This window comes from Electrophorus electricus, chromosome 19, assembly GCF_013358815.1.
Source record: "Electrophorus electricus isolate fEleEle1 chromosome 19, fEleEle1.pri, whole genome shotgun sequence".
Lineage (NCBI taxonomy): Eukaryota > Metazoa > Chordata > Actinopteri > Gymnotiformes > Gymnotidae > Electrophorus > Electrophorus electricus.
Window position 1 is genome coordinate 7849158 of NC_049553.1, and position 26398 is coordinate 7875555.

The 26398-nt window shown below is 45.2% G+C and overlaps 3 protein-coding genes across 5 annotated transcripts in view; 2 read left to right on the forward strand and 1 right to left on the reverse strand.

Moving 5' to 3' along the window:
• The window catches only part of zmp:0000000660 (arf-GAP with Rho-GAP domain, ANK repeat and PH domain-containing protein 2), a 60448-nt gene extending 55285 nt beyond the window's left edge, over positions 1–5163 (reverse strand). The window contains exons 1-2 of the mRNA XM_035520093.1: positions 4985–5163; positions 31–947 (exon numbers count right to left, since the gene is read on the reverse strand). Coding sequence (XP_035375986.1) covers positions 31–836 — 806 coding nt within the window. The 5' untranslated portion in view covers positions 837–947; positions 4985–5163. The remainder of the gene's footprint in view (positions 1–30; positions 948–4984) is intronic.
• Positions 5164–7393: 2230 nt separating this feature from the next.
• dthd1 (death domain containing 1) lies at positions 7394–11940 on the forward strand. Its single transcript, XM_035519977.1, is given in 12 exon segments — positions 7394–7653; positions 7764–8307; positions 8744–9044; positions 9188–9367; positions 9520–9669; positions 9671–9732; positions 10120–10278; positions 10422–10578; positions 10580–10691; positions 11035–11273; positions 11681–11756; positions 11759–11940. Coding segments are annotated over 11 exon segments (1695 nt in total). The 5' UTR covers positions 7394–7653; positions 7764–8230.
• Positions 11941–13088: 1148 nt separating this feature from the next.
• Positions 13089–26398, forward strand: part of per1b (period circadian clock 1b) — a 22821-nt gene continuing 9511 nt past the window's right edge. Inside the window, exons 1-4 of one of the 3 annotated variants that reach the window (XM_035519662.1) lie at positions 13089–13296; positions 23016–23941; positions 24171–24424; positions 24638–24759. In XM_035519662.1, the coding sequence (XP_035375555.1) occupies positions 23556–23941; positions 24171–24424; positions 24638–24759 (762 nt within the window). In that variant the 5' untranslated portion in view covers positions 13089–13296; positions 23016–23555. Of the gene's footprint in view, positions 13297–19950; positions 20493–23015; positions 23942–24170; positions 24425–24637; positions 24760–26398 lie in introns of those variants that run through there. The other 2 variants (XM_035519663.1, XM_027003776.2) reach the window with 2 other exon arrangements.

Sequence of the window (26398 nt, forward strand, 5' to 3'; positions counted from 1 at the left end):
TTAGGAGCGGAGTATTTGGCAACAACTTACCAGTCATACAACGGTATGACGGTGCATTCTGGGACCTCTGGCACTGGTCTGTGTCGCAGCCTGTACGAGTGTGAGGACCTCGGGCCGGCGGCCTTCAAGACGGAGCAGCTCTCGTATATATCGTTAATCACCATGTCCCCCTGGAACGCTTCGGGGGCTCCATCCAGGGCAAAGTCCCTTTTCACACCTGCCACAGGCTCTGTGGAGAAAGAATCAGGCTCCCCCGAGAGGTTCTCAATGTCTGAGGGTAACGCCCAGGAGGAATACCACGGTGATTGGCTGCTGCTGTGTAAAGAGGCAGGAACCGAAGCCGAGGGAGCTTTTTGTAGGCTACTTGGAGGCAAGTCAGCAAGCGGTCCTCCCAAGTCATCTCTGGCCTTCGTCTCTCCATGAGGCCTGCTGGGAAGGCTCTTTGCTCCAGCCCAATTTTCGTGTTCTCTTGGGCCGCTCATCTGGGGAACCTGAGGGGAGACGACTCTCTTCCCATCTTTAAGGAAGACGCTCCTGGGTAAGGGGGTGGGCTTGTTGCTCTCCCCAGCCTGCTCAGGCACTTCCCCACCATCTGTTCCTGCCACGAGGACCTCCAGGCTGTGCAAGATCCTGCGCCGGTGCCCTGTGGGGAAGCGGGCCACCTCCAGGAGCTTCTCCTCCGTCAGACCCCTGCAATCGCCCAGGGTGTGGTAGCCTGCCTGTGTGAAGCTGGCAGCATACTGAGGCAAGTGGAGGCTGGAGAGCCAAAGCACAATCTCCTCGCTGGGGTCCATGGGGATGAGGTGAGGGGAGCCATCCAAGCTTCCGCTGCTCATGGCTGTGCCAGAGCGGGAGGAAGGGCTAGCATGAGATGAGGACCTGGAGGGTGGGATCCACAAGGTCAGGTCAAAGTGGAGCTGCAGTTTCTTGGGGTGGGAGAAAGAAATCTGTTAAATCAAAAATAACGAGCATAAATGTGTTATTTCGTAAAAGCAAACTTGCAGCAGTTGAGTTTTTCCTACCTAGAAATGAAGTGAAACCAAAAAGCCTAAAAGCTTAAAAGCCTTTTAGCTGTTCACAGCAGCTCTAGCTGTCTTCCCTCCTCTCCCAGGCCAGCCAGTCGGAGCGATGAGGCACAGTGCGGCCTGCTAACTAGGCCACATGAACATGCCCCACTGGTGGAGTTAACCCTTGCTCTAATCATCCTGTGGCAACCAAGCTTACACACAGCAAGTTTGCAAGCTCACACACAGCAAGTTTGCAAGCCACACACAGCAAGTTTGCAAACCACACACAGCAAGTTTGCAAGCCACACACAGCAAGTTTGCAAGCCACACACAGCAAGTTTGCAAGCTCACACACAGCAAGTTTGCAAGCTCACACACAGCAAGTTTGCAAGCTCACACACAGCAAGTTTGCAAGCCACACACAGCAAGTTTGCAAGCCACACACAGCAAGTTTGCAAGCCACACACAGCAAGTTTGCAAGCCCACACACAGCAAGTTTGCAAGCTCACACACAGCAAGTTTGCAAGCCACACGGACTGGAAAGTTTTTTTTTTTGGGGGGGGGGTTTCCTTGAACGTTCATTGGCTGCTTCTGACATCAGACACAGGTGAATGTCTGTTTTGCAATACATTTACAGTATTTAGCTGATGCTTTTCTCCAAAAAGATAACTTGAACAAGTGAAGATTAAGGGCCTTGCTCAGGGGCCCAACAGTGGTGATTTGGCAATGATGGGGTTTGAACTGGCAAGCTTCTGATTACTCGTCAAGTACCTTCACCACTGAGCTCCCACTGCCAATACATGACCAACAGCACTCCATAATTAGAGACCCGAGCTTAAACTTTGGTGTGATGTATTTAAGTGCTCTTCTGAATGAACAATTTTGCAAAGACGTTATACATATTCAAAAACAATATCCCAAAGTTTTATTTTTCTATAGGACAAAAAAAAAAAAAACAACAACACAAAACACTTAAGAAGAGATGCAACAGCACTGAAACCTGTCAGGTCCTGAACAACACGTCAGTGCAACTGCTTTCGTGCTCTGGCCTCCTGCTTCTGCATTTCCTCCACATCACTTCTCCTTTTTTTTGCCCTTCAAACACAGTGCACTTGTGAGCACAACCACGCATCACACTTGGAAAGAGATGCCATCTGGTATCAGAGCAAGTGCTCAAGTGATGTGGGAAAGCAAACCGTCACCTCAGGTTTCTCCACTCAGTAAAGGCTTTTGACCACATCTGCACGAAGAGCGAGACCGCTAAAATGAGGCCACATCTTGCACCCTCGTCCTGCGGTCCGGCAGCTGGGAGGAGACAACCTGGCTCCCAACAAAGACCAGGCTGCAACTTAAACCCGCAGACAGCAGGATGGGCAGGGCCGGCTCCGATCCATCGCTAATGAATTCTTGCATTGCACATAGATAGTCTGCAACCACACTGCACATGAGAACTGCCTCGTTTACACTTAGTAATTTCAGCAAAAGTGAACCAAATGTTGTTGGCCATGAAAAACCTTCACATGGCTACCAACAGAAGAACCAGCATGTAGGTTAAGGACAACATCCACTGGGTCAAACGTGGTTTTTACTACAACAAATCAAACGTGCAATGCTTTGATGCCATACGTTAATAGGTTAAGGGGCTGCTTCTGAATACTCACTACAGCATCCCAACACCATGCCCAGAGCGCTCGGACACTGCGTGACTTAACCCACCAAGGACTTGCTGTTTGGCTAACGAGCTGAACCTGGTTGATTATTCAGCGAGAAGACCGACCGGCCTAGTGTTACTGAGCTGCGGCAGTGACAAACCAATATTTCGCATGCATCTTTTAATGGATCTCACTAAAGGTCTGATGCATTAGTGTAGCCACACTCAGCCTCTAAACGCGACACTTTGCTGGCAGTGTGCAGTGTTCTTGAATAGCTGTTTACCCCTCATATTTCTGCAAAGTTTCAGCTTTACAGAAGTGGACTGACTGATATCTTGTTCTTTGGAATGTTGTTCCATGTTTCCAGAGGCCTCTCTTATGACTGATCTGTTTGTTTGTTTGTTTGTTTGTTTGTTTGTTTTTTAAAGGGCAGGCAGTGTCTGCACATTTTCTTCATTTGCTGCAAGCCTAAGTGTTTGCATGAACAGCATTTACAAGTACATGCGTAGTATAAATGTATGATAAAAACATGCAGCTGCCACCTGACCTTTGCTCAAGGCCAGGTCACTTATGAAAGAGGCCAGTGAAGGTTGGCCTGACATATACAAGGCACAAGACTCCAGTACAATAGCATTGCCAGGAGTGGTAGATAATTTACTGAAGAGATGTAAAATGTATCACAGATATAAGGCTATATGGTACCTAAAAGTGATCACAGTGCATTTCATAATATTTCGATGCTATTTCATATATGCATATTACTATGATATTTGAGTTTTTATTTCATTTCTTCACATGTTGGTGTTTTGTTTAGCCTTGGTGTCACAAGTATCACTCGTTGGTATAAAGCTGCCATCTCGAAATAAGCATTTTAAAACATCATACATCTCTACCACTCTTTACAAGCTTGGAGATTTATTATAGTAGAATACCAGAGAACTATCAAAAGAAAAAAAAAAAAAAGAAAAACTGTCTGATATTTTGTGGGAATAATGAACAAAGAACGCGTTAACGTCACCAATGCGAGGACGTGTGAGCGTCAAGCACACCGCACTCCCAAGCTGAAGCACGAGGCTATTAGGCGCAGTGGCTATGCGGCACATCTCAACCTGACCCTACAGCAACTGATCGCCATTTGATGCACATAGCTGACCTCAAAAAAAAAAAAAAAAAAAAAAGCAAAAGAACTGCAGCAGACTGTTTCAGACTACACTTAAATAACTGATACAGTTCCTTCCTGTGCGTACCATCAGCGTGCTCCAACTCGTCCGAGAGTGGCAACAACGAAGCGCAAAACGCCTCGCCCGGTCGGAAGTGTAAGCGTTCAATTCAACCAAAGCATGTTTCCCCAATATCTATGCACTGCTTTGTCAATATGCGTGTGTCCCGCCAGTCACCTGGGGGCAGGAAGGTTTGTGAACATAATGAATAATGTGGTTTGTTGAGTTCTCAGCCAAGGGGAGAGACCAATGAATACTGTGGTTAACTTGCAGAGCAAATGGAAAAAGATGGCAGTTTACACTGCCCAGCCTTCGTAGCAGACCGCCAATTTGTCGGAAACAAAACAGCAATATATGTAAAACAGACCACATCTGAATGATGCGATGAACAAATGGATCCGATGTAAATAGGCTACTGGGTTAAATTTACAATCCGAGGCATATATCTGCCATGTTTTCCTTTACCACAACCAGTAGCGCAAAGTCCACTTATCGACCGCACACGCTTAATTCATCACGGATTTCCGTTCCTTGGCTAAACTAGTTTCATGATCATTTCAATCATGTGGCACGCAAATAAAGCGCCGTGCCAATTCCAGCAAATCTAGTCTTTGCTCTGCTGTAATAACTCATACTTTCGGCGCAGATCTTGGCACGGTGCAGAACTCTTGATGGCTAGAAAATGACGTCGCCTCAGGTTCAACAGGTGAGCGAGCGTAAAGCCTAGCTCGCGTTTCAAAGTTTGCTTAAGGGGCGTTTCGGATTGCAAAACAATACCAGATGTTTCTTCTTTGTTATCGTTTTGTTTTTACAGAGACCCTAAACAACACATTGATTGATGCTTTCAATCAATTGATGCTTTAAAAGTTTAACAAAAATTGTACTCACTAACTCACCCAAGCAAAGACCACATTCGGAATGATGGCTTTACCTCCACAGTTCGACCGCGTGGGTTTTTCAATTTACACGTTTATTTTCTGTTTCGCAAGCAAACTTACCCGAGCGTGCAGTTATATTGCATTCGTTCCTTCCCCCGACTACAGTTGTGCTGACCCCCGTCTCTGCCTACATGCGCGGGCACCACCGCCTGTACAATCGCGCTTACCTGGACCTACGGAGCGGCGCGACGCCACGGCCACCAGACGCTGTTAACGCACGTTAGAGTGGACCAGTATGGGTCTGGGTTATTCACCGCTGAAGCAGCCATCGGAGTGGGCGAACTATTCCGCAGCTTACACATAAGCCAACGTTTCGTCCACCACGCCTTCAACGGGAGGTTCAAGAACTTCGTCTTTTGCCAGGCCTCTAACAGTAAAATAAACAGCGTGAATGTGTACGCCTGCGTGTCAAATTACAGCCGCCAGAGTACCGACTCCGCATAATGTATTTCTCATATAGACAATCCAGTCGTACCAACTCCGCAAAAAGTATACATACATTATATTGAATGAATTAATGAATGAATAGCTCTATGTAACAGTTCTGTTGAAATAAGCTGATTAAAGTAACCCTGAAAAGTCGCTTGTTTTATGAGTCCTACTAAACATTCCTTCCTCTTTGCAGTGTCCACAAGATGACCACAAGATGGCGCCATAACAACGTGATTTCTTTTTTTTGGTAATGTGATTTGCTTTTGCTCCCTAGGCCTTGTTTCTAAAATGCCATGCGATCGATATAAAGACTTTGTTCATAAATTAAACATACAAATGAAACAAAAACATTGAAACAGTAAACATGTATTAAAATTGGTATATTTAAAATAAGGCTCAAAATATAAAGTGAATTAGCAGTTAGCAGTACCAGTCATTTAAAAATGTTTATCTGAAATATGTCAGGTATCTCCAGAGACTTTTGGAAAAACTTCATACATGAATTATACTCACTTTTTTTTTTTTTTTATTGACATTCAATTTTGAGACAGAAGTTTCAGCTTTTCTTCCACCAAGGAAAATTCTGTATATCACTGATGCAAGAAGTAGTTGGCAAGTGTTGATACTTTCCTTATCAAACTATAGCAGTGATGCAATCACTGTTGCTCTGCACCAATATGCTCAGTCAGGTTTGCTGGCAGCAGCCAAAATGCCAAGATGTGTATTTTGCAGGTAGGACCGGGACTGGGAACTGAACATCTTTAAATGGGGTTCCCACTCAGAATTCCAGGTGCCTAAGGAACCCTACTTCAGTTAGGAATGTGAAACAGGCCTTCAACTCCAGAGGTCTCAATTTCAAACATGAAATATTTTCTTATCACCCATTCCCTATGATATAAATCGGCAACCTAACGTCATTTTTTTTTTTTTTAACAGATGTTTCTGGCCTATTATCACCGTGCAACTGCACAAAACAGGCATCATCAGTTCTGGTGATCATATGTAGGTTGCTCAGCTAATTACATTCATCTCACAAGCCCCCAACCCCCAAGGGTTCCACCAAAGCTACTGCATTGTATTATGGTCGAGACAGTAATTAAAATGGTACGTTGTTCACCACAGAATAGGAACCTGGTGTGAGGTGCAAAGACAGTAAGCAACTTTTATTGATAATTTCATTCAGGCTTCATAAATCATTCATATGCTTTATTGCATGTGTGTGTGTGTGTGTGTGTTTGTATTCTCTACAAGCATGCACATGCATGGCCATTATGAGCAAAACTTTTATCACCTATTTTCTGATTTGAAAATACCCGGATAACTAAGATGATACACAACATAACAGAACATGATGGAACCTCGCCATGGTCATTTTATCTGGCCTGCAAACTATTCACCAAACTACTGCCCACATATAGACCTACACATTTGCCCGTGGTATCAGTTGTTGGACACATCAGCTACGGCACTCCAGACACCCGAGAGATTAGCCATCGGGCAGCTGATTGTGTCGAGGGCATCAGCGGGTGTTTAGAGGTGGAGGTCAGTATGGCAGACGGAGTCAGGAAGAGAGAATGGCAGGCCAAGACATTTCATAGGTGTGGCCTACAAAGATGGAAGCCCAACGTGTCGCCGGGCTATAGGTTTTACTTCCTGTTTGGAAAGATAGCTTCTTTTTTTTTAAAAGTAAGTAATGCACACATGTCGGTGCATGTGTGTGGGTGTGAGAGAGAGAGAGAGAGAGAGAGAGAGAGAGAGAGAGGAATGTAAATGTCTGAAGAAGAAAGGTTCCTAATGTCCAGGCCATTAGAGCAGAGGCCATTCATAGGCAGACACATTACTCTTCTTCAGGGGCCTGTTGCTAAGCACCCCTTTGTCATCAGGCAGACCCTCTTATTGCCATAGCCACCCGTTTTTACTGTGCCAGATTCATAAATACTGCCAAGTTTGTACAAAGTCAGACACAAGCCCACAAACTGCATCAGAGAGAGAGAGAGAGAATAAAAACAACCACAGTCAGATGTATTTTTATTCTTAAGATGTGATAATAGCAACTGTGGTCAGTGGTCATTTGACCTTGGTAGAAGCAAACCCCCCTGATCCAGATTGGTAGGAGCAGACACATTTGGATTATGCCCAGAGAATAAACTCCTGAGCCTTGTATGAAATATAACCCAGAGGCTACATGCAGTGCTACATTCACACAGATCCAGAGGTGCCGGGGGGCCTGGTCTGGCGCTTACCCAGTCTGCTGTGCACCCTTTTGGGCATGGAGATTCAGCAAGGGTCCTTAAGAAGCTGTTCTGGCTCTTTAGGGAGTGGAGCATGCCGCATGCGAATAGAGAGGAGCTGAGAACAGCAGCATGTGTGCTCACGGAGTGCAGGGTTCGAGCAGTGCCTGTGGGTAAGTCACACTCAGGAGAGCGTCTCCTGCTCACCCCCTTTATGTGCGCTTGGGTTCTGTTCATTTCAGCTGCTTGGCAGACTGAAAAGCCCGGTGGCATTTCTCTTCAGGTGCCTCCAGAGAGCCTTGTCTCCGCGAGCGTGCTCACATCACTGATGCCGTCCTAAATCTGCCGGAGGACGTGCACAGCATCAAGAACGCTCTGATTACGGTCAAAAAGCAAACTTGACGGTGGCGTCTCCGCTCTCTCTGGAGCCAGGCTAGACAGTGAAGAGGCTAGCGAGGAGATTCGTACCACCGCTGCACCTCGGGATAAACTAGTCCATCCATTAGCACCTTGTCAAGACCTCTGCGCCCCTCAGCAGAGTGGCGGGCAGTACCCCTCCAACATCACCCCCTCAGAGAACCAGGAGCCCAGTGTACTGCAAAGCGCCCCAAACACCACGGCAGACGGCTGTGCTTCGCGAGAGGGACAGCCGAGCCCACACAGCCCAGAGGGGATGTGCAACGAAAGCGTGGTTGTGTCACAAACAGGAAAAGGCAAAAGTGGGTAGAGGAAGACATTCGGAAACGACAAATGATACCCAGGGACCCTCACACAGGCAGGAGAGGACGATGGAGGTGGGGAGAGGGTATAAGCTGGAGCACACTTGGGTAAGACCTCCTTTAGGGTTTGGAAGCCACCGTGCGTGAGGGTGTCGGCCTGGCAGATGTTAAACCAGCTTCAGTCATTTCTACACTTTCAATATTTCAAATACAAGTACACGATTTTATGTGACGAAGTTTTATTCAAATCTGCTGTTTGCTATTAAATTTAGTCCATAAGACTTTACATGGGATGAAGTTTCCTTCCATTTCTGTATAACTCATGGTATAGTGTTCTTATTCAATAAAATTCCCTGGATTGCCAAGGTCACCACTAACATGACATTTTTCACATTTCCCCTTGCAAATATTAAAAACACTGCGAGAAATGTATCTGTCCAACTTACTAATTCTAGTTAGTCAATGTGGCATTGTGTGGTATCAACAGACCTATTTATGTGACGTAATCAATAAATTAATTTGAGAAACTCCTATTCTGTCCTAGTTTACCGGACCCGTCCAGCACGTCCTCCAGCGCCCCACTGCACCTTGCAAAGCTCGTCACCTGTAAAGTGGCGGACGGCCTCGGCTCTCTCACGGTGTCCGGATCAGAGGAGCTTGCGAGTGTCCTCGGGATTGAGATTTCCAGCAGCACCACGCATCCCTTCCCACTTACCGTAGCTTTGCCTTTTCGGCTGTGCCGCCACAGCCGCTACCGTGAGGCCACAGTGAAGGTAGTAGACCGAGAGCAGCAGGTCAGCTATGTTACACCAGCCGCCACGGAGGGCATCTATGGGGTTCACAGGGTCTGTGGCAGCGGGGCCATTTTTCTCTAGCCATATTCACAAAGGATAAATAAAGCTAATCATTAAAATCAGGTGAGACGCGCTAACGTGTGTGCAGGGTGGTGTCCGTGTGTTTTCATGTACGGTCTGTGTGTTCGTCTTAGGGTTCTTTTGTAGTGGTGCGGGTGCACACTCTGGGTGTGTTTGCGGTGGTCTTTCGTTTGCAGAAGGAGATATTGACCATCCCAAAGAGAGGTCTGTCTCTCGGTCTTCGCATGGACCCCACAATAGGCTTGGACTACCTACGTGGATCTTTCACCACATCAGTGGTCGCCCAAGTTAAGGTAGTTTCAAAGACCAAAAGTAAATGTTAATGCTTTGACTTAAGATTCCCTTGAGGTTAAAAACATTAAAAACCATTAAAAAAAAACTGAATTCCTGGATCACTCTCCGGCTATATGAACAATGAACTTTTCAACCCTTTTGTACTTGTGAGGTGTAGCCAGTAGCCACAACACTCCTTTCCACGCTGAAGTGCAGGAATGAGTCGTACCTGTCCATCAACACCAGCCCCCTACCTTACCTGAGTCACCCTTCAACCCTAAACCCGAGACAGCCTTTGACCCTACCTCTGCCCCCTAACCCTGAGGAGGGCAGGCGAGGAGGGTGCCCACCTGACGCCCATCACCCTCTCGCCCCATCGGGTCAGGTAGAAGAATTTCAGGGATACAGCGAGTCTTAAAATGCCTTTTGCTTAGTTGCTCAAGAGCTGAAAGTATTTTACTTTAAAAATCCTAAGCTCTGTATTCCCACAGTGGGATGGCAATTCTGAACATAGCAAAAACTTAAGTGTTGGCAGTGGTAGCTCAGTGGTTAAGGTACTTGACTTGTAATCGGAAGGTTGCTGGTCCGAGCCCCACTGCTGCCGAGTTGGGCCCCTGAGCAAGGCCCTTAACCCTCAAGTTGTACTCATTCATAATTGTAAGTCACTTTGGCTAAAAGTGTCATGTAAATGATTGTTGTTTATTTCTTAGTCCCCTGGATTTCTGTGTAACATTACAGTTGTGTATTTCTCTATTTTTTTTTCCCTGATCAGGGTTTGGAGTGCTTCACTGAAGTCATCCAAAGAGTTGGCTAAAGAGCAGCTGGCTGTACTGCGTTGGAGAGATGAGCAGTGGAATGTACTAGATAAAGTCAGCGTGAGGAACCTGCAAAATAGCCTGGTCTCATTTGAGGTCATGGAGAACTATGAGCGGTATGTATTGAATGTACTGAATGCGTTTTCACATGCAATGGACTGTGAGATATCTTACCTCCATCTTGCACTGTAAGATGTTAACATTTGTGATGTGTTGAACCTTCTTTTTCCTTAATCCATTCTACCCCCCCCCCCCCCAGTTTGGTAGTCCTTCATCTGCTCTCCTCCACAAGACCTCCCTACTTGTCTCTCTTTGCTAAAGAGCTGGAGGAGTCAGTGAAGATGCGTGAGGTTACCGTAGTCCTCCATATGAGGCGACAGGACCCAGGCAAGGTGGTGCTGGCAAGGCTGCAGGATGGCAGAAGTCCAGGCCCAGGGTTACTGCGGGCCTCCTGAGCCCTCTCCCGGAATCTCCATGAGGGAGGGGGAGCAGCTGCTGCTCAGATTCAGTGGGAACACAACCAGCACAGGTACCCAACACGCTTGGTCTAAGGGAAAGGAAACAGGCTGGTGTGCGAGGGCTGTACGAGAGCATGTGCCCTCGGCTGACAGAGCAGACGTCACTTTGTAATGGCATGGCAACATGATCTGAGAAAAGATCGATTATAGCGTCACTTTAGCACACGTCATGCTTGTCAGACGGTCACAAAGTCAAGACCATTTAGAGCCCATTAAGGTTAATGTGTAATGTGTAATTACTATGAGGTGAATATACTCTACAATTATAGAAATGTGTTCAGTTGCGTGTGCATTTGTGTGTGTGTGTGTGTGTGTGTGTGTGCGCACGTGTGCGTGCCTCACATGTTTGAGCAGGAGACCAGGACAGAGTGCCTCACACCATCACGTTTCACAACCAGAGGAGAAACACTCTCTATCTCCAGCTAGAAGAGCTGGACCCCTTTGGAAACTACAGCTCACCTCATTATAAAGGCACAGCCGTCCTATTCAGGGTCCCCAGACATCAGCTCGTGTGGAGAGGAGACAGAGCAGTCATATCTGAAGATTACAGCTCGGAGGAACCTGTCTGCAAGCTGTCGCTCACTCTTCCAAAGGTGAAATTGCTTTAGGTTTCTTAGGTTCATAAACATGCATGTGAATGAGGAACCAAAGTATGAAGGGTGCAGCGGAGACAGCATATTCTGCAGAACTTTAACATTGTCTTTATGAAGAAATATCTCAAACTATTGTCGTTTATTTAGTCTGATTCGGTGTGTTTAGTCTGCTTACAGTGTTTCCCTTGAGCCAAGTGACCCTGACAATGCATTCCACAGTTTCAATGAGATACTGCAAAATGGCTGGTGCTGGCTAGATTTTTCTTATCTTGTTTTGTAGAATGTGAAAATTGTGCCATGACCATTGAGTACAAAAGTCTTACAGCACGATCGAGCAAGTAAGTAAAGTGCAAACATGTACTTTTCTCTCTCTCACACTCTCACTCACCCTTGCCCCCTGTGGTGAGCTGTCTGAGGAGGACGCCGCCCTGCTGGCCACGCATCTCCGCCTGCACCGCTCGGCCGTCCAGCTGGCGTGCCTCCGTGCCCGGACAGCCTCGCCCTGCAGGCCTTCCACGTGCTGGCCGCCTGGCGCTGGACCCTGCCCTCCTCTGTGGCGAAGCGGCCCTTACTCGCCCGCAGCCTGGGGCGCAGAGGAGAGGTGTGGGAGAGCCGCTGGGCACGACTGAGGAGCCCCGTTTCAGAACAAGGCGCCGTGACAAGATGAGGCACGCGAGGAAATGGATACAAAATTCTGTTCGGTTGTCAATCCTAGATTGCTAACAAATAGGTTCAGTCTGATTAAAGCAACGGGGTGGATGGTGGAAATCTGATTTGAAATGTATGGTGTGTGAAAAGGACGTCTGCATGTGGATTTGATTTGTTGTAAGAAAAAAAAAAATCGAAGACCACACAGGTTGATTTCAATATATTGAATCTTCACCATCTAAATTAAACCTCACGACAACTTAAATTTGATGTCGTGAATTACACTATTGCACCAGCAGATGGTGGTGTTGTAACGTTTTTGGCGTAGATGCCTCGCGAAACGTCAAAGTAGCGCCACGTTTCCTTAAGTTAAACATATATATAATGGTTTGTCGTTGCTTGTTTGTTTCAGGCAAATGGGTATGTATTTTGTGTGATTATAAAAACCTAGAATAAAATCTGTATGTCGTATCTATCAGATCTCATTGGGGTCATCCAGTTCCTCTTGAAGGCTCACGACTTTAGCAGTGCACATGCGCGTCTTACCACTCCATCATCCGCGTGACTTTGTGAGCGTCTAACGGCTTGTTTACGTCACCGAATACTTGCTACTGAAGCACGAGGACCTGTGCATGCACGGGTTCTTTCGCTACCGTAAAGTTTCAGTATTGTGCATGCACAGATCCTTTTGCTGCCCGTAAAGTTGCAGTATTAGCTGTGTTAAAGCTGGTTGAAAACATTATCATTATCCATCATTATAATTATACACGACTGATTGAAATCGGTCTTATTTTTCGGTGTTTGTCATGACGTTAATTACGTAACATATAAATGGAGAAATATGCCACTTTAGAAATGCTGTTTCCTTTATAAAATCAATCACTCAACAATCCCCACCCCATTTACAGATTACAAAACCTTTCACCGTCGTCCTTTGCATCGTATACGCAACGGCGCAAATATCGCGACTACGTGGACCACCGGACAGACATTGCGCTTAATACGTATTCCGTGAGGCAGGCAAGCTGCAACGTGACAGCCGAGACCCGTGCGCCGAGCGCCTCCGTCGCCAACCAATGAGCGAGAGCTTGCGCGCGAATAGGCTGGCTTCGCGAGCGCAGGAGCCCAATGGGAAGCGCGTCTGAGAGTCGCTCGAGGAGAGATTCGAAAGCACGTGTACTCCTGCGTGTGTGGTGGCATGGGGGGAGCGAGCGCTGTGCCACACAATAGCAACGCGACCTCGACGCTGGAGCTGCGGGAAAACCAAGTTCAAATCGGGACGTTTTGGACACTTATACTAACACCTAGGAAAAAGTAGAGGACAGCGACTTTCTGTCTGAGCGTTTAAAGACTAAAGCACTGACCGTCTGGGAAGGTAAGGCCGGTTCTTCGGGGCGCTTGACTAATTTTAACGTAGCGTTGCCGTTTTAGTCTTATACAGTTATGCTTTTCCTCGGTCGCCTGAAGTTTGTTGTTTAGTGTTGTCATTTAAAGAGCTAGGTTAACGCAAGGATCGGTATGACAGTGGCGCATAGATAGGCAACGCCTCTGCCCCTGGTGCTGTGCCTAAGATGCATAAACGGCTATTCGTTCGTCCTCGTTATTGTAGAGATGTCGGTGTGTTTATATGCTTATGCCACAAATGAATGTAATTGAAAAATACTGTTTTAAGAATCCAGCTGTGTGTAAATGCTTCGCAAACCAAAATGGTAGCAACGGTGGATGCGATTAACCCAATGCCAGTAAATCAGCTCATCTGTTTTACCTCCCTGTTTGTTTGTTTGTTTGTTTGTTTGTCAACTTAAAACGCTTATTTATATTGTATTGAGTTTGTAAATTAGGACAGGAATCGTATGTTGCGCAACATGCCCTCTTTTCCGCACGTTTGCTTGTGCCTTCCAGCTGGTGGTATGGCGCGGTTTTCAAAGAAAACGGAGAAATATGCCTGAACAGTTCATGGCCTAAGCTCTGTATGATACGTGTAAAATAAGACATTGGGCAATTTTAGCTTGCGTGTTTTTAGCGCCTGTAGCATAGGCCAGTGGAGATTATACTTAGGTGTGTGCAGTTAGACACGATTCGCAGGAATAATTACACTTTCGGGAGATGGATTACACAAGAAGCGATCAATACTCAGCACAGGCAGTAGTGTTTACAGTGCATGTGTTTCTTTTAAATATACAACGCAAGAACTGGAATTAATTCTGACTGGGTGTTAGGATTGTGTTTATTATTTGCCAGCAACACATGTATAGCTCTCCCAGGTGGACCAGATCCAGCTGGGAGTGAAAAAAAACCCACAAGTATGTAGTCAACAAGAACCTGTTTAGGCAGAATGCAGAAATGATGAAGCCGTGCTCGAATAATGCATTGCATATAATAAGAAAGCAGCTTAAAGCTAAACCTTATATTTCGGACTAGATTTGTTGAGCGTCATCTTGCCAGAAGCAGTTGTGTTGGCAGCGACCTAGTCAAACAAAGCATGTCAGCCCATGACGTGGCTTCTTTGTGAACAGAGCTGAGCGTTTGAATGATGAATGTGCAACTGATGTGCAGGACAGGGTAGTTCAATGCTCACTCCTTCGATAGGTGTAATATTTCACTCTCAGCTGCATGATCACAATAGTAAACTATAGTGAGACAAATGGCCAAAGAATGAAAGGTTACAGTGATTCTGCACTTGAGGTCATGTTGTGGCGTGTTGGATATGTGCTCAACACCTTTACATACTTATGAGGTGTAAGTACAATGTTACGTGGTCACTTCTCTTCTGCAGGAGATACAGGTGCACATTCAGGTACATCTGCACTTTTAAAGTTTAAAGTCTGCTTATGCCAAAAGACTATGCTTAGACTGCATTTAAGGATGGAGATCAATCAGCCTATTCAAGCAAGTTTATTTCTGAATTCTCTTTAACAGACCGTATAAAAATGCTTTGGCTTTATTATATTAAGATGGCTTTTCAAAACAGTTCTAAGAAATGAAGACAGTAATTCTCTTGGCCTACCAGTTGTGATTAGCAGTGTATTGTTTCACTTTAATAGGTATTTTGCTAGGCATTTGCCCGGCGCATTTTTGGGTTTGTCATAATAGACTGGGAGCAAAAGAAAGCAACTCCCAAGTGAATAATCTTCTATTCACATGTATATTTTTTAATTAAGATGGAATCCTTTGTTTTGTTGTGTGTGTGTGTGTGTGTGTGTGTGTGTGTGTGTGTGTGTGTGTGTGTGTGCGTGTAGTTGAATATATGGATTCGACATAGGCTCTAAAAAATGACAATGTTGAATGAAAAGGGTTTTTTTTTTTTTTTGCAGTCTCACAGAAAAACATATTTGCTGTTACCTCCAGAACTACTGAGCAAGTATGGCCAGATTCACTGAGTCACACCAGACATGTTGCCCAGCTATCATTTTACTACTGACCCCATTACAGTTTTTGTTTATGCCCCAGATGAGTGCAGCTAATGGTGCATAGAAGGAGCAGAGCAGAAAATCCCCGAATAAGCGGAGAGTAAAGGGTATAATCACCCTGTAACTGCATACAAATCAAAAGTCCATCCTCAATAGAGCTGTGATTGTGGAGGTTAATCATGTGAATTGGAGCTCTGACTCATTCTGTCTTGAGGATGAACGCTCCAGAACGTTAGAATATCACAGTCCCCACAGAGGTGTAAAATGTCTTTTGAAGGCAATCAACTGCGACCTTTCTGATGGCCTAACTGAACTCGCTTATACATATATCAGATAATTATGGAGATTAGTCATAAGTAACCATTGCAGCACCATTTTTCCCATTTGTTAACTGAGGGAACTAACAAAGTGTGTGTTTTTGTTTCACACACTCCCTGCAGTTATGTTATATTACAACTAATTTTGTTCACTTCCCATTTGCTAAGAGACTGCCCTCTACAGTTGAGGATATCCATAGCAAAGGTTGTGCAAATGATCAATTTCAAACTGAAATTGCGATCTAGGGGGGAAAAAAATTATTTGCAAGAGCGTCAGTTCTATTAAGACATTCCAAATTTCTTAAAATTTACAAGATCTTTTATTGCCTTATGTTGTTGTAGTTGTTACGTAGTTGTTCTGAGTTGCAATACATATACATTTACAGCATTTAGCAGATGCTCTTGACCAGAGCAACGTATAACTATGCCTGTGTCAAAGAATACCGCAAAGTTAGAACCCTGCCAGGGTATTCCCAAAGAAGTTTCATACAAGAAGGTTTTGGGGTTGTTGTTTTTTTTTTGGGGGGGGGGGGGGGGGCGGGGGGGGGGGCAGTATATAGAGAAGAAATGGAAGGATATTTGATTATTTAAGCGCTTTGAAGTGGCTGTGGATCATTCAAGTGAACAGGTGTGTCTTTAGTCTTCTTGCTGACTAAAGTAGTAGTAGGAGGTCATTCCACCATCTGGGTGCTCATACTGAAGAGTCTTAAGGCATGCCTTCCCTGTCTCCTGTGATGTACTAGATGCATGGAGAGTGCAAAATATGGTGCCGAGTGAGACAAATGCTTTTAAGTAGGAGGGAAGAGGTGAACTTTCAGCTTTGCAAGCAAGTGTCGGGGTCTGAAATGTGCTGTGACCAACTACATGAAGCCAATGCAGGGAATGTAACAGTGTAGTAATAGTTCAGTTGTTTAAATTAACAGTGGTAGCAGGTGGTTCATTTAATGCAAGAACCAGCGAGGTTTGCAGTTCTGCTTGGTGGTTCTTTGATATTAAGTGAATATTCTTAGGGCTTGAGACTTGTACAACATAATCGCAACCTAAATTGCAATTGAGATATCGGTCAGAAAAATTGCTGTAAGAGATTTTCCTCCAAATCTTTCACTTATTGTTTTATGCCGAGGGCAAGCTAGAGGTGCACATTTATGTGGAGGCAGTTCAAGTCAGGAACATATGTTTTTCAGGGGCAGATGCATTCATCATGTGGTATCCCATGGATAACAATCTCATTAGCGATCCTTCAAATGAATATGCTGCCAGACCCTCATTCAATTTTAAGGATAAGTCACTTTCTTTAACAAGCAAGGCCAGTGAACATGAAATAATTAGGGGAATGCTTTTGACGTAAACAGAAAAAGTCCCTTAAGAATGAGACAGAGGTATTTAGTTTTGCATTGGACAAAATAGCAATAAGTGAACCAACGTGGAGCCTTCTCTGAATGCTTGTATACTTTTAAACATCATGTAATGTGGATATTTTCTAAACAAGTCAGTTATCTTAAACATCGTTTATTTAGGTTCTGAGTTTGGAATTGTGGTTTTGAGCAGTACCATCATTACAGAAATGACATGTTCTGTGAGTACCTTTAAATCACCTTTGTAAAAGGTAAGGCTAGCTTTTCTACAAAGAATGCTTTCTAGTGTGATTTCTTAATTCACAGGAATACATATTATTCAGCTCTCTTTACTATATATGGTTATTTAATTTTTTACAGAGATTTAAAAAATGTGCCCAAAAATGTTAATCCTCTGTTTTAAGAACCCACAAATGTATCAGCCAAAACTATTAAGAAAACTGTAGCCATCATGTCTTTTCTGTTCTGGTATGCTGTTTATGAATTTAGGGATACACCATTAGATGTGGTATGATCCTCTGTTCTTTTAACTGTCTGTTTCCTTACTTTGTATCTGTCACGACAACCACAAGGGTTTTTGAAATTCATAAGCCTCATAAGACAACATTTTTCTTCCATAAAATCCCAACTGGCAATCTTCTGACTTTTCCTCACTCTACAGGTTCCAGCCGCCTTCAACATTTTCTGACATTTCTTGTCCTGATGACACGCTTTCCCACTATAATGGTGCCATTTCCTTTCTGTTAGCCCCAATTGAAAACACCAAATACACATGAACATACATTATCAACGATCTCTTTTCAGATGCAAGGAAAAGTATATTGTTTAATCAGATATCCAACAAGCCCATGTATGGAATTATTTCTCCATCATACAGAAAATGTTACTGTGCACTATTTTTGATGAGTGATTTGTTGCCATATGATAATCATATAGTGTTATTACTGTTACTGTAAAAAGCAAAAATAGATACATTAAAATAGTACTGTGCTACTTGTAATAAAGTTATTAGCCAGCAATGGAGGTCAAAAAAAGTCCCAGCCACTCACTACTCATGGCTTCTCTCTGAGTTCCAAGTGATGAAAACCATCTTAGCAGGATTACAGGGAATCTTGCCTCACTATCCAGCCGGTAATCTGCATTTTGTCCAGTCTGTAATCTACACTGTAATGTGTCCTTTGTTTGTAGTGCCTCTGTAACAATGAAGGGTATCAGAAATCCCCAAGCCTATTTATGACATAAATTAACACATCCAACACCATGACTCATCTGTTCCCAGCAGGACTGTATACACTTCTTTATGGCCTAGTTCAGTAAGACCTTCCACCAGTTCCTGAGTCTCTTGACAGTGTCTCTCACAGAAAAACCCTTCCAAAAGTTTCTGAGTATCTGTTGATGAGATTCACTTTATTTGCACCTCTTTCTGTCTAATCATAAAATCCAGTGCCCCCTCTAGGTTTGGTCCCGGGTCCACCTACTTTCTCGGAGCCCTGTGTACGAAACATCTCTAATCTTATCTCCCATCTAATAAATATGCCTTTAGTCTCTGGCTCTGTCCTACTTGTACTTCAAACTGCTGCTATTATGCCTGTCCTCAAGAAAGTTGGTCCTGATGCATCCACTGCTGATCACTACCAATATCGAATGTCCCTTTCCTACCGAAGTTATTGGAATGAGTGGTTGCAACACAACTACAAACTCCTCTATCTCAACATAATTTCTAGGACCCACTATACAGGCCTGTGGCATTTCTGTTAAAGGTTATTGATGAACTCTGTCTTTCTGTTGATGCTGGTGCAGCTTTAGTTTTGCTTTTCCTACGAGGAATCACACAAACTATAGCATACTGGTCCGTCTTTCCTGAGCTGGTGTTGCAGATTGAGGCCGAACTTGATCCACAACATGCCTCACTCATGGGCAGCCTTTTTTATTCCACCTAGGTAATGTAAATCATTTTCTTCCCGTATTATTCAAGGAATGCTAGAGAGGTTACGTTCTTGGTCCTATCCCTTTAATAACATACATGCTCCCCCTTGGCCCATTCGTCCACCTCCATGGTCTTGGTTTTTTTAGTGTTACACTGATGATGCCCCAGTTTATGGTAGTACTAAATCTAACACTGCGTTACAAAACTCCAGGAGATCTTACTCACAGCACTTCACCCTTAATCTTGGACTTTCGCGTGCTCCCTAATTTCAAAGCTTTACGTACTATAGCCCAACTAATCCGGTTCAGATCCATTACCGTTCTCCAATTTGCCTTCTGGTACTGGATTTTTGAGGTCCGTCAGACTCTGTAGTGTCATGGCACCCAGAGTCCAGAACACTTTACCTGTAAAAGCAACCTTGAGTTTGAAGGAGTTATACAAATTAAAAGTATTATTGTTGTGAGTGAATGGATCTTTAATTATTACTCAGTAGAGTGTCTGCAAGAGTATTTGCCTCAGGCCAAACTGAATCTTAAATAACACACCTTGCTTCTCACAGAGGCTGTGTGATTCACGATTCTTTATCCACTGGTAGAAAGAGAGAGAGAGAGAGCAAGGAGCTTTTCGGTGCGCACCATACACTACTGCACGGTAAATGTAATCTGAGGCGGTGGGGGTGTTTATAAGATGTCTTCTGCAGAGGCTTCATTCCTAATTCACCCCGCGTTGCCTTGAAACTGTTCTTATTGCACAAAACGCCAGTTTCAGACAGAGCGAGCGAAAAAGATGGGTCGGAGAGCAGTTGCCCTACTCGCTCATATCGGTCGGTCGTTTTCTAGGCGTCGAGCTGCGCCTAGACGAAATCATCGCCGCGGACACGTGCGTTGTGTGTTTACAGAACGCGACGGAGGCGGAGGGAGCGTGCAGGGAGCAGCCAATCAGCGCGCGCGCCGCGGAACGGCTTTTATGCAATAGGTGTGTCCTCGCGCGGAGGCGCCGTCGCTTTTGGATGCGTGTCCTCACGTCAGGCGTGCCGAGCGCTGTCGTGAGGTGGTGGCTGAGACGGTACCCGGGTTTGTTTGTTTGGTTTGTTTTTGTTTGTTTGTTCGTTTATCGTTCTGGTGCACACCTCTCGTGAATAGTCTGTCAAAACCTACCTGCATGCCGTGTTACATTTTTCCGTTTTATTCCGGTCTGTCATCGGTACTCGCATGTAAGTCGTTTCATCAGGGTGATGTCGCTGTTTGTGCTTGGTTTGTTTAGGTTTAAGCTTTTTCTGCGTTTTTTGTTTGTTTGCTTTCTGCTGTGCAGGACTGTTTGAATTATTTGTATAAGGACAGGATATTTTTGCACTAGCCGACACCGCGCTGTCCTCGAACGCCTCGTGCACTACGTGTAGGCTACCGGCCGACTCGGTCTGTGAAATTAATGTTTTAATCGCTCTGCGTGTCTTTGAAACGAAGACACTGTAGATGCATTGTGCTTTGGGCGTGTAGTTAATGATGCTCTTACTCACGTTACTCGCTGCGAGAACAGCATCACGACATCGTGACTCGAGGCAGGTGTGTATTTCTTCAAAGCAGTTCACTAACTTGCTGAATTACTGCATATCTTTTGAACATTTTTGCACAGTTAAGCATTCTTGTTTTGGTAGCTGGTTTGTTTTTTCCCTCTTAAAGCGATTCTGCGTCACCGTCACAAATTAATTCAATAGCTCTAGTCAATAGCTCTCTCTCACTCTCTCTCACACTCACACGCGCGCGCTCTCTCGTTCTTTTTTTCTTTTTTTAAGACTTTTATCATGCTTGTGTTAGCATATGGAGGGTTTTACTGTAAAATTTATATTTCAATCTGGAAATGTTTTCCAAAATTAATACTACAGTGTTTTTTAATATTATCCACTAGTGAAAAGACTCAGCAACATCTGTGTGCTTTATTCATGTGTCATTTAATAGTTTTAATAGTTTTAGGCTGATGCAGCCTTACCACAATTAATCCTAACCCTAGTCATATACAAACGATATTATAGCAGTGTGAGTCTAAAGAATGGAATAGGTGTATTCACACTGTAGACTGACATACTGTACCAGTGGAAAGATGCTGTAACTAATGCACAGTGCAGTGTTTGACTACTATAGTGCTATGCTAATGTGCCAATAGCATCTGAGGATTTGATGTGATTTTGACAGTGTGCCAGTGTGTGTAGGCGGGGACATGTGTTAGACACTCCGGATGCGTGCTGTGTAACAGTTGACACTCCTCAAGAATCTGGTGGTCATTGTTTGACTTCACAGCTCTCCCGCCAGACTCCAGAGGGTGTCGGTTTCTTGCCCTGCTTGTGTAAGGGTCCGTGAGCTGCTACAGACTGGTGGCTGCAAGTGTTCTCCAGCACTTAGAAGGATGCCCACGCTTGCATGAATATTAGAACGGGTCAGCCCTGCTCCAGCCAGAAGGCGCTAAGAACACAGACGTCTCTGCTACCAGGCAACCCCCCCCCCCCCCCCCCAGACATGTGTGTAGCAGCTGTCAGATCCAACGGCCCCTGGCCCTTCCCAACACGCCTCCCTCCTCCCCTCCCTCTTTCCATAGTAAATGTTCAGGAATGACATATTTTCATCAGGATCTCAGAGCGAGAGATGTCCAAGAACTTTCTCCTCCCTCTGTGAGTCTTGAGTGAAACAGCTGAGGACTCCCGCTTGCAGATAGTATGTTTGGCTGGAATCATAAGACAAAGTGATTAGTTATTTTCCATCTTGTCTTCATGCGGAACATTCATTTAGTCAGTAGTAATGGCATCAGGCGAGATATATTAGGGTTTCCTCCTATATGGGCTGTGTTGCACTCTCGCAGATGACCCTGTTTCAGTGTTCATAAGGCGTCAAATTCTGCACCAGAAATGGTTATGGATATGAAGCACACTGATGACTCTTGACGTTTCATAGTTAAAAACTTGTCGTGGTCTTATGCACCAGAGGCCTGTTCAGTTTGAATTATCCCATGATCCTATAATCTGATGGGAAAAAAACCCTGCATTGTCCAACCTCTGTGGAAGGGCGTCCCATATAGTCAAAATCCTTTCAAGAAAGGTGGTGGGTGCATCTGAGTAAGACGACTGTTTAACAAAGCGATCTTAAAACTGGCTTTGGATCACAGAGAAGTCACCAGTGTTCCTACAGCGTGGTGCAAAACCGCAGAAGAGCTGAGAGGAAGTCAGGACTGCGGCCCCCGTACCGTCCCTCACAGAGCTTAAGGAATGATGCAGCTCCCTTAGGGATGAAGCCATGTGCTTGATGGGATAGTTCAGGGACCTGTGCAGAAATCATCTAAGCTTAAGAGCTCTGCCCACTGGTTATAGGAGGTCAGTGATCAATCGTTGAGCAGGTTCAAGTATAAAAACTCAAAGGTTCTTTACGGATAATATTGGATGATGATGATGATGATCTCTTGTTTACATTTCAAGACAATTAACAGCGGTGAGTCTTCATCATTAAAATGGTTGCTTTGTTACTCAAAGAAATTCAGAGACGTGCAGCCAAATAAGAAGGTCCTTCAGTCTGTTTCTTATATCGCCAACGACCCTGAGCACTGCGAGGCCTTACAGGGCCTGTTTCTTTACTGTGTTCAAGGGCACTCTGGTACCCACTCATAATGAGCCACCGAAAGAGAAGCTCTCAAACAGTTAACATGTACGGACACCTCATAAGGGAAGAAGTAGGAGGACGCAGAGTGAAAAGAGGTCTAATTCCCGTTCTCATAATAGAATACTGCATGAAACCAAGGAGTCCAGGAAAAGTCATTAGGGTTCAAAAGGGTGTGAGACAATGATGACGCATATTTGTTTGTGTGTCAGCACGAGTATGCATGCAGTTAGCGTTTTGACCTCTTTAGAGTTATTGGAAAAGATCAGATCTATCAGTCATTTGCTGCAGTGATTGTTTAGACCTTTTGGATCCCATGTGACTGAACCCAGTCAGCTAGAGTTTATGACCACTTTGTAAAACAGCAAAGTGTTTATACAGTCTTATTAAAGTATAAGAAATATGTTATGCACACTTTTATTTTCTCCCCCTTTTCTCTCTTTGCAGGTGGCTTGTGGAGTGAGGAAGTCAACACTGCAGACAGCAAGCAGGAAGAAGGAGGGGAGGAATGGACAGATCCTAAGCAGGGAGTGCTGGGGGGTTTCAGATGCTGCTTTCTCACTCTCGCACTCTCACACGCTCACGCTCAGCTCGCATCCATCTGGCCGCATGACTCCAGCCAAGACGGTTTCATAAGCCTCAGTCCTCCCCCAGTGTTTCTCGCACTCCACTGTTTCCGAAGTTAACGACATATTTACCTTTAGCTGAAATAAAAGTGTCGTCTCGCCGCTGGGCTACCTCAGCCAAGAGCGTTGGAGGCTATGATCGCACCACCCATTCGCTTTTTGAGCACTTTCTGAGGAACTCGTGACAGTGTATGCTCCAGCAGTCCAGCAGTCTCCAGAAGTAATGAAGCCAACCAATGAAAAAGGCTCGCAGCAAAAATGATGCACTTTACGCAGTCCGTCCTAGTAAATATCTGTTGAGCTGTACATTTTTAAAAAAGAAAAGTTGAGGCTTGTCAAAGGCAACCAGTAAGTCTGCACTATGAGTGATGACAACTCAGACTCCGCCCCCAGCAATGCCACTCGGCGGGGAGTAGGAGGGGCTGAAGACGAGGCGGGGCCACAGACCAACTCACCCAGCACCAGTGGCAGCTCCACCTCATCCAATCCAGCCAACGGCAGGACGGGATCGTCCCTGGGGGTGGAGTCAGGGCCAACGGGCTCCTCGTGCAGTAACCGCGGCCCTAATTCAGACGACATGGACGCACTGTCGAGCGGCAATGACTCTGGGGAGAGGGAGAGCGAGGGAGGGATGGAGCGTGAGACCAGCTCCCGGGGACGGCAGTCCATGCGGAGCTACCAGAGCTCCTCCAGCCAGAACGGCAAAGACTCTGGCATGATGCTGGAGACCACAGAGAGCAACAAAAGGTGAGGGACAGAAAAGAGAACGCCATGGGAACAAGAGCGAAGTCATATAGTCATATGGCACGGAGTATTATGTGGTGGCGCTGATATCAAGACGATATCGAAATGATATAAAAATGTTGCTCAGATCATCTGTTGACCAAAGACATGCAGAAAAAAAGTGGAAAAAGTTTAACTGTCAGTTTCTCATTGTCCTCTTTTTGCACTCTTCGTCTGTCCCTCTGTCCCTCAGCTCAAATTCCCAGAGTCCCTCCCCCCCCAGTAGCTCGTTGGCCTACAGTCTGTTGAGCACCGGCTCCGAGCAGGACCCGCCGTCCACCAGCGGCTGCAGCAGTGACCAGTCGGCCCGCGTGCGCACGCACAAAGAGCTGATGCGCGCGCTCAAAGAACTGAAGATCCGTCTGCCCGCCGACAGGAAGAGCAAGGGGCGGTCCAGCACCCTCAGCGCTCTCAGATACGCCCTCAGCTGCGTCAAACAAGTCCGTGGTGAGGGCTGTGTGTGTCTGTTTGGGAGAGAAAAACCGGGGGGGGGAGTTCTTGTGTAAAATTGCATTCTTGAGTTGTAGAGGATGTGGACTGGTTTTTAGTACTTCATTAAGTCTTTGCCTGAGGCAGGCACCTGTACAATCGTAACTGACTGACTGAAGACTAAAAGCAGTGATTTTGCATGGATGTGTTTTTGGTTTTTTTCCTTTCCAGCCAATCAGGAGTATTATCACCAGTGGAATGTTGAAGAGTGTCAGGGGTGCAGCCTGGACCTTTCGACCTTTACCATCGAAGAGCTCGATAACATCACCTCGGAATACACGCTGAAAAATACAGTACGTGTGTGCACAGGCACACGTGTGCATGCACACACACACACGTGTTTATCCAGTTATTTCTTTAGCTTAATGCGCGCTCTCTCTCCCTCTCTCTCTCTCTCTCTCTCTCTCTCTCTCTCTCTCTCTCTCTCTCTCTCTCTCTCTCCCCTTTGGTTCTTTCACTCTCATTTCACTAATGGAACATTACAACTGCTAAAGAAAAAAAAACAGCATAGAGAAGCAAACTCGTTGAAATTAAGTGAAAAAATGCACATTTGTCATGCCCGTAACATGTTTCATGCATGTTTTTAGCTAAAGTGTTTAGGGGGGCTAGTATGAAACATAACCCATGTAGTTGTTTCAAGGACACACAAGACACACTCGGAACACAATGCATGCTATTGTTTCCTTCTGTGTTTGAGGCCCTGTGTTCTTAACAGGAATTAAGGGTGCCAAAATTAAATTCCTTCAACCGCCCAATCACAGCCTTGTGGTGGGGCGGGGCTAAACGAACTGCACTCACTCAAGCGAATCTCCCATGACGGAGCTCTGTTGATGTATAAAAAGGAACTTTTCTTTTTTTCTTTTTTTATGCAATTAAATAAATCCATTAGGCTGTTAATGTTTCTGATAATTATATACACTTTAGAGTACAGCAAGCACAATGAATGGAAATGGGCTAGGAGTTCTAAGATGAAACAGTGAGGGCCTTCTGAGCCATTGAAGTGCTGCCCCAAACTAATAGTGATGCACATTGCCATTTGTAATTGGCAGCCTTTTAGGAAAAGCAACGCGTGGCCTTGCACATGGAGGAAAAAGCAAAGGCACGCATCCCGTTCACGTGTGTCACCTTTCCCGCGCGGGTCGGGTGGAATATGATCGCTATGTGGATTTTATTCAGAGGGTTGGATTACGTTGTCACCACATTTCCATGCATGCAAAGCAACAACATGAACAACCTGTTTGCATCTTGTTATTTATACAGCACGTGCTGGAAAATCAGTAGCACGTGTGCTTTGCATTTAATCTAGTTTTCTTATTGGTATTTAAAACTTTCCGTTTTGTGGACCTGAAGTCTTAAAGAACTCAGCGGCCAGGGCTCAGAAGGACTGGCCTTAGCATCTGTGACGCTTTGTCCTAATAAGCAGCGTTACACAGGCAGAGAGGAATGGCTCCCAGAGGATCTGTTCTCCTCTTACTGACATAGGCCTGCATTAAAGGAACACCAGCCCAGGCAGTGAGACTGTCATTTATGTGACTGCAGTCTCTCTTATGGCCTAGGATTACCTCTGTCAGGTGGTTAACCTGGCGCAAGTGCCCTCTCCCCGCCAATGGCCTCCCCTGGCCTCCCCTTCTGACCCCTCTGTTTCTTCTTTTCTATGTCCAGCATTGCTGCTACTGTCTGTCCATGTTTCTCTCTCTCTCTCTCTCTCTCTCTCTCCTTCCCCTTGACTAAAGTAAGATGTCCATAAATAACTTGGACACCTGTTTTAGTACAGAATTATTTACAGGGGCCCATTGGGCTCGTCTGGCTGTTGAGGTGTTGTACGGGGCAAGGTGATGCGCCATTTGCATTCCTGGATCCTAAAACCAACGCCTAACTGTGTAACGCTGGCATAGTAAAGTTTTACAAACCGTTGTAACACTCATAAGCAAG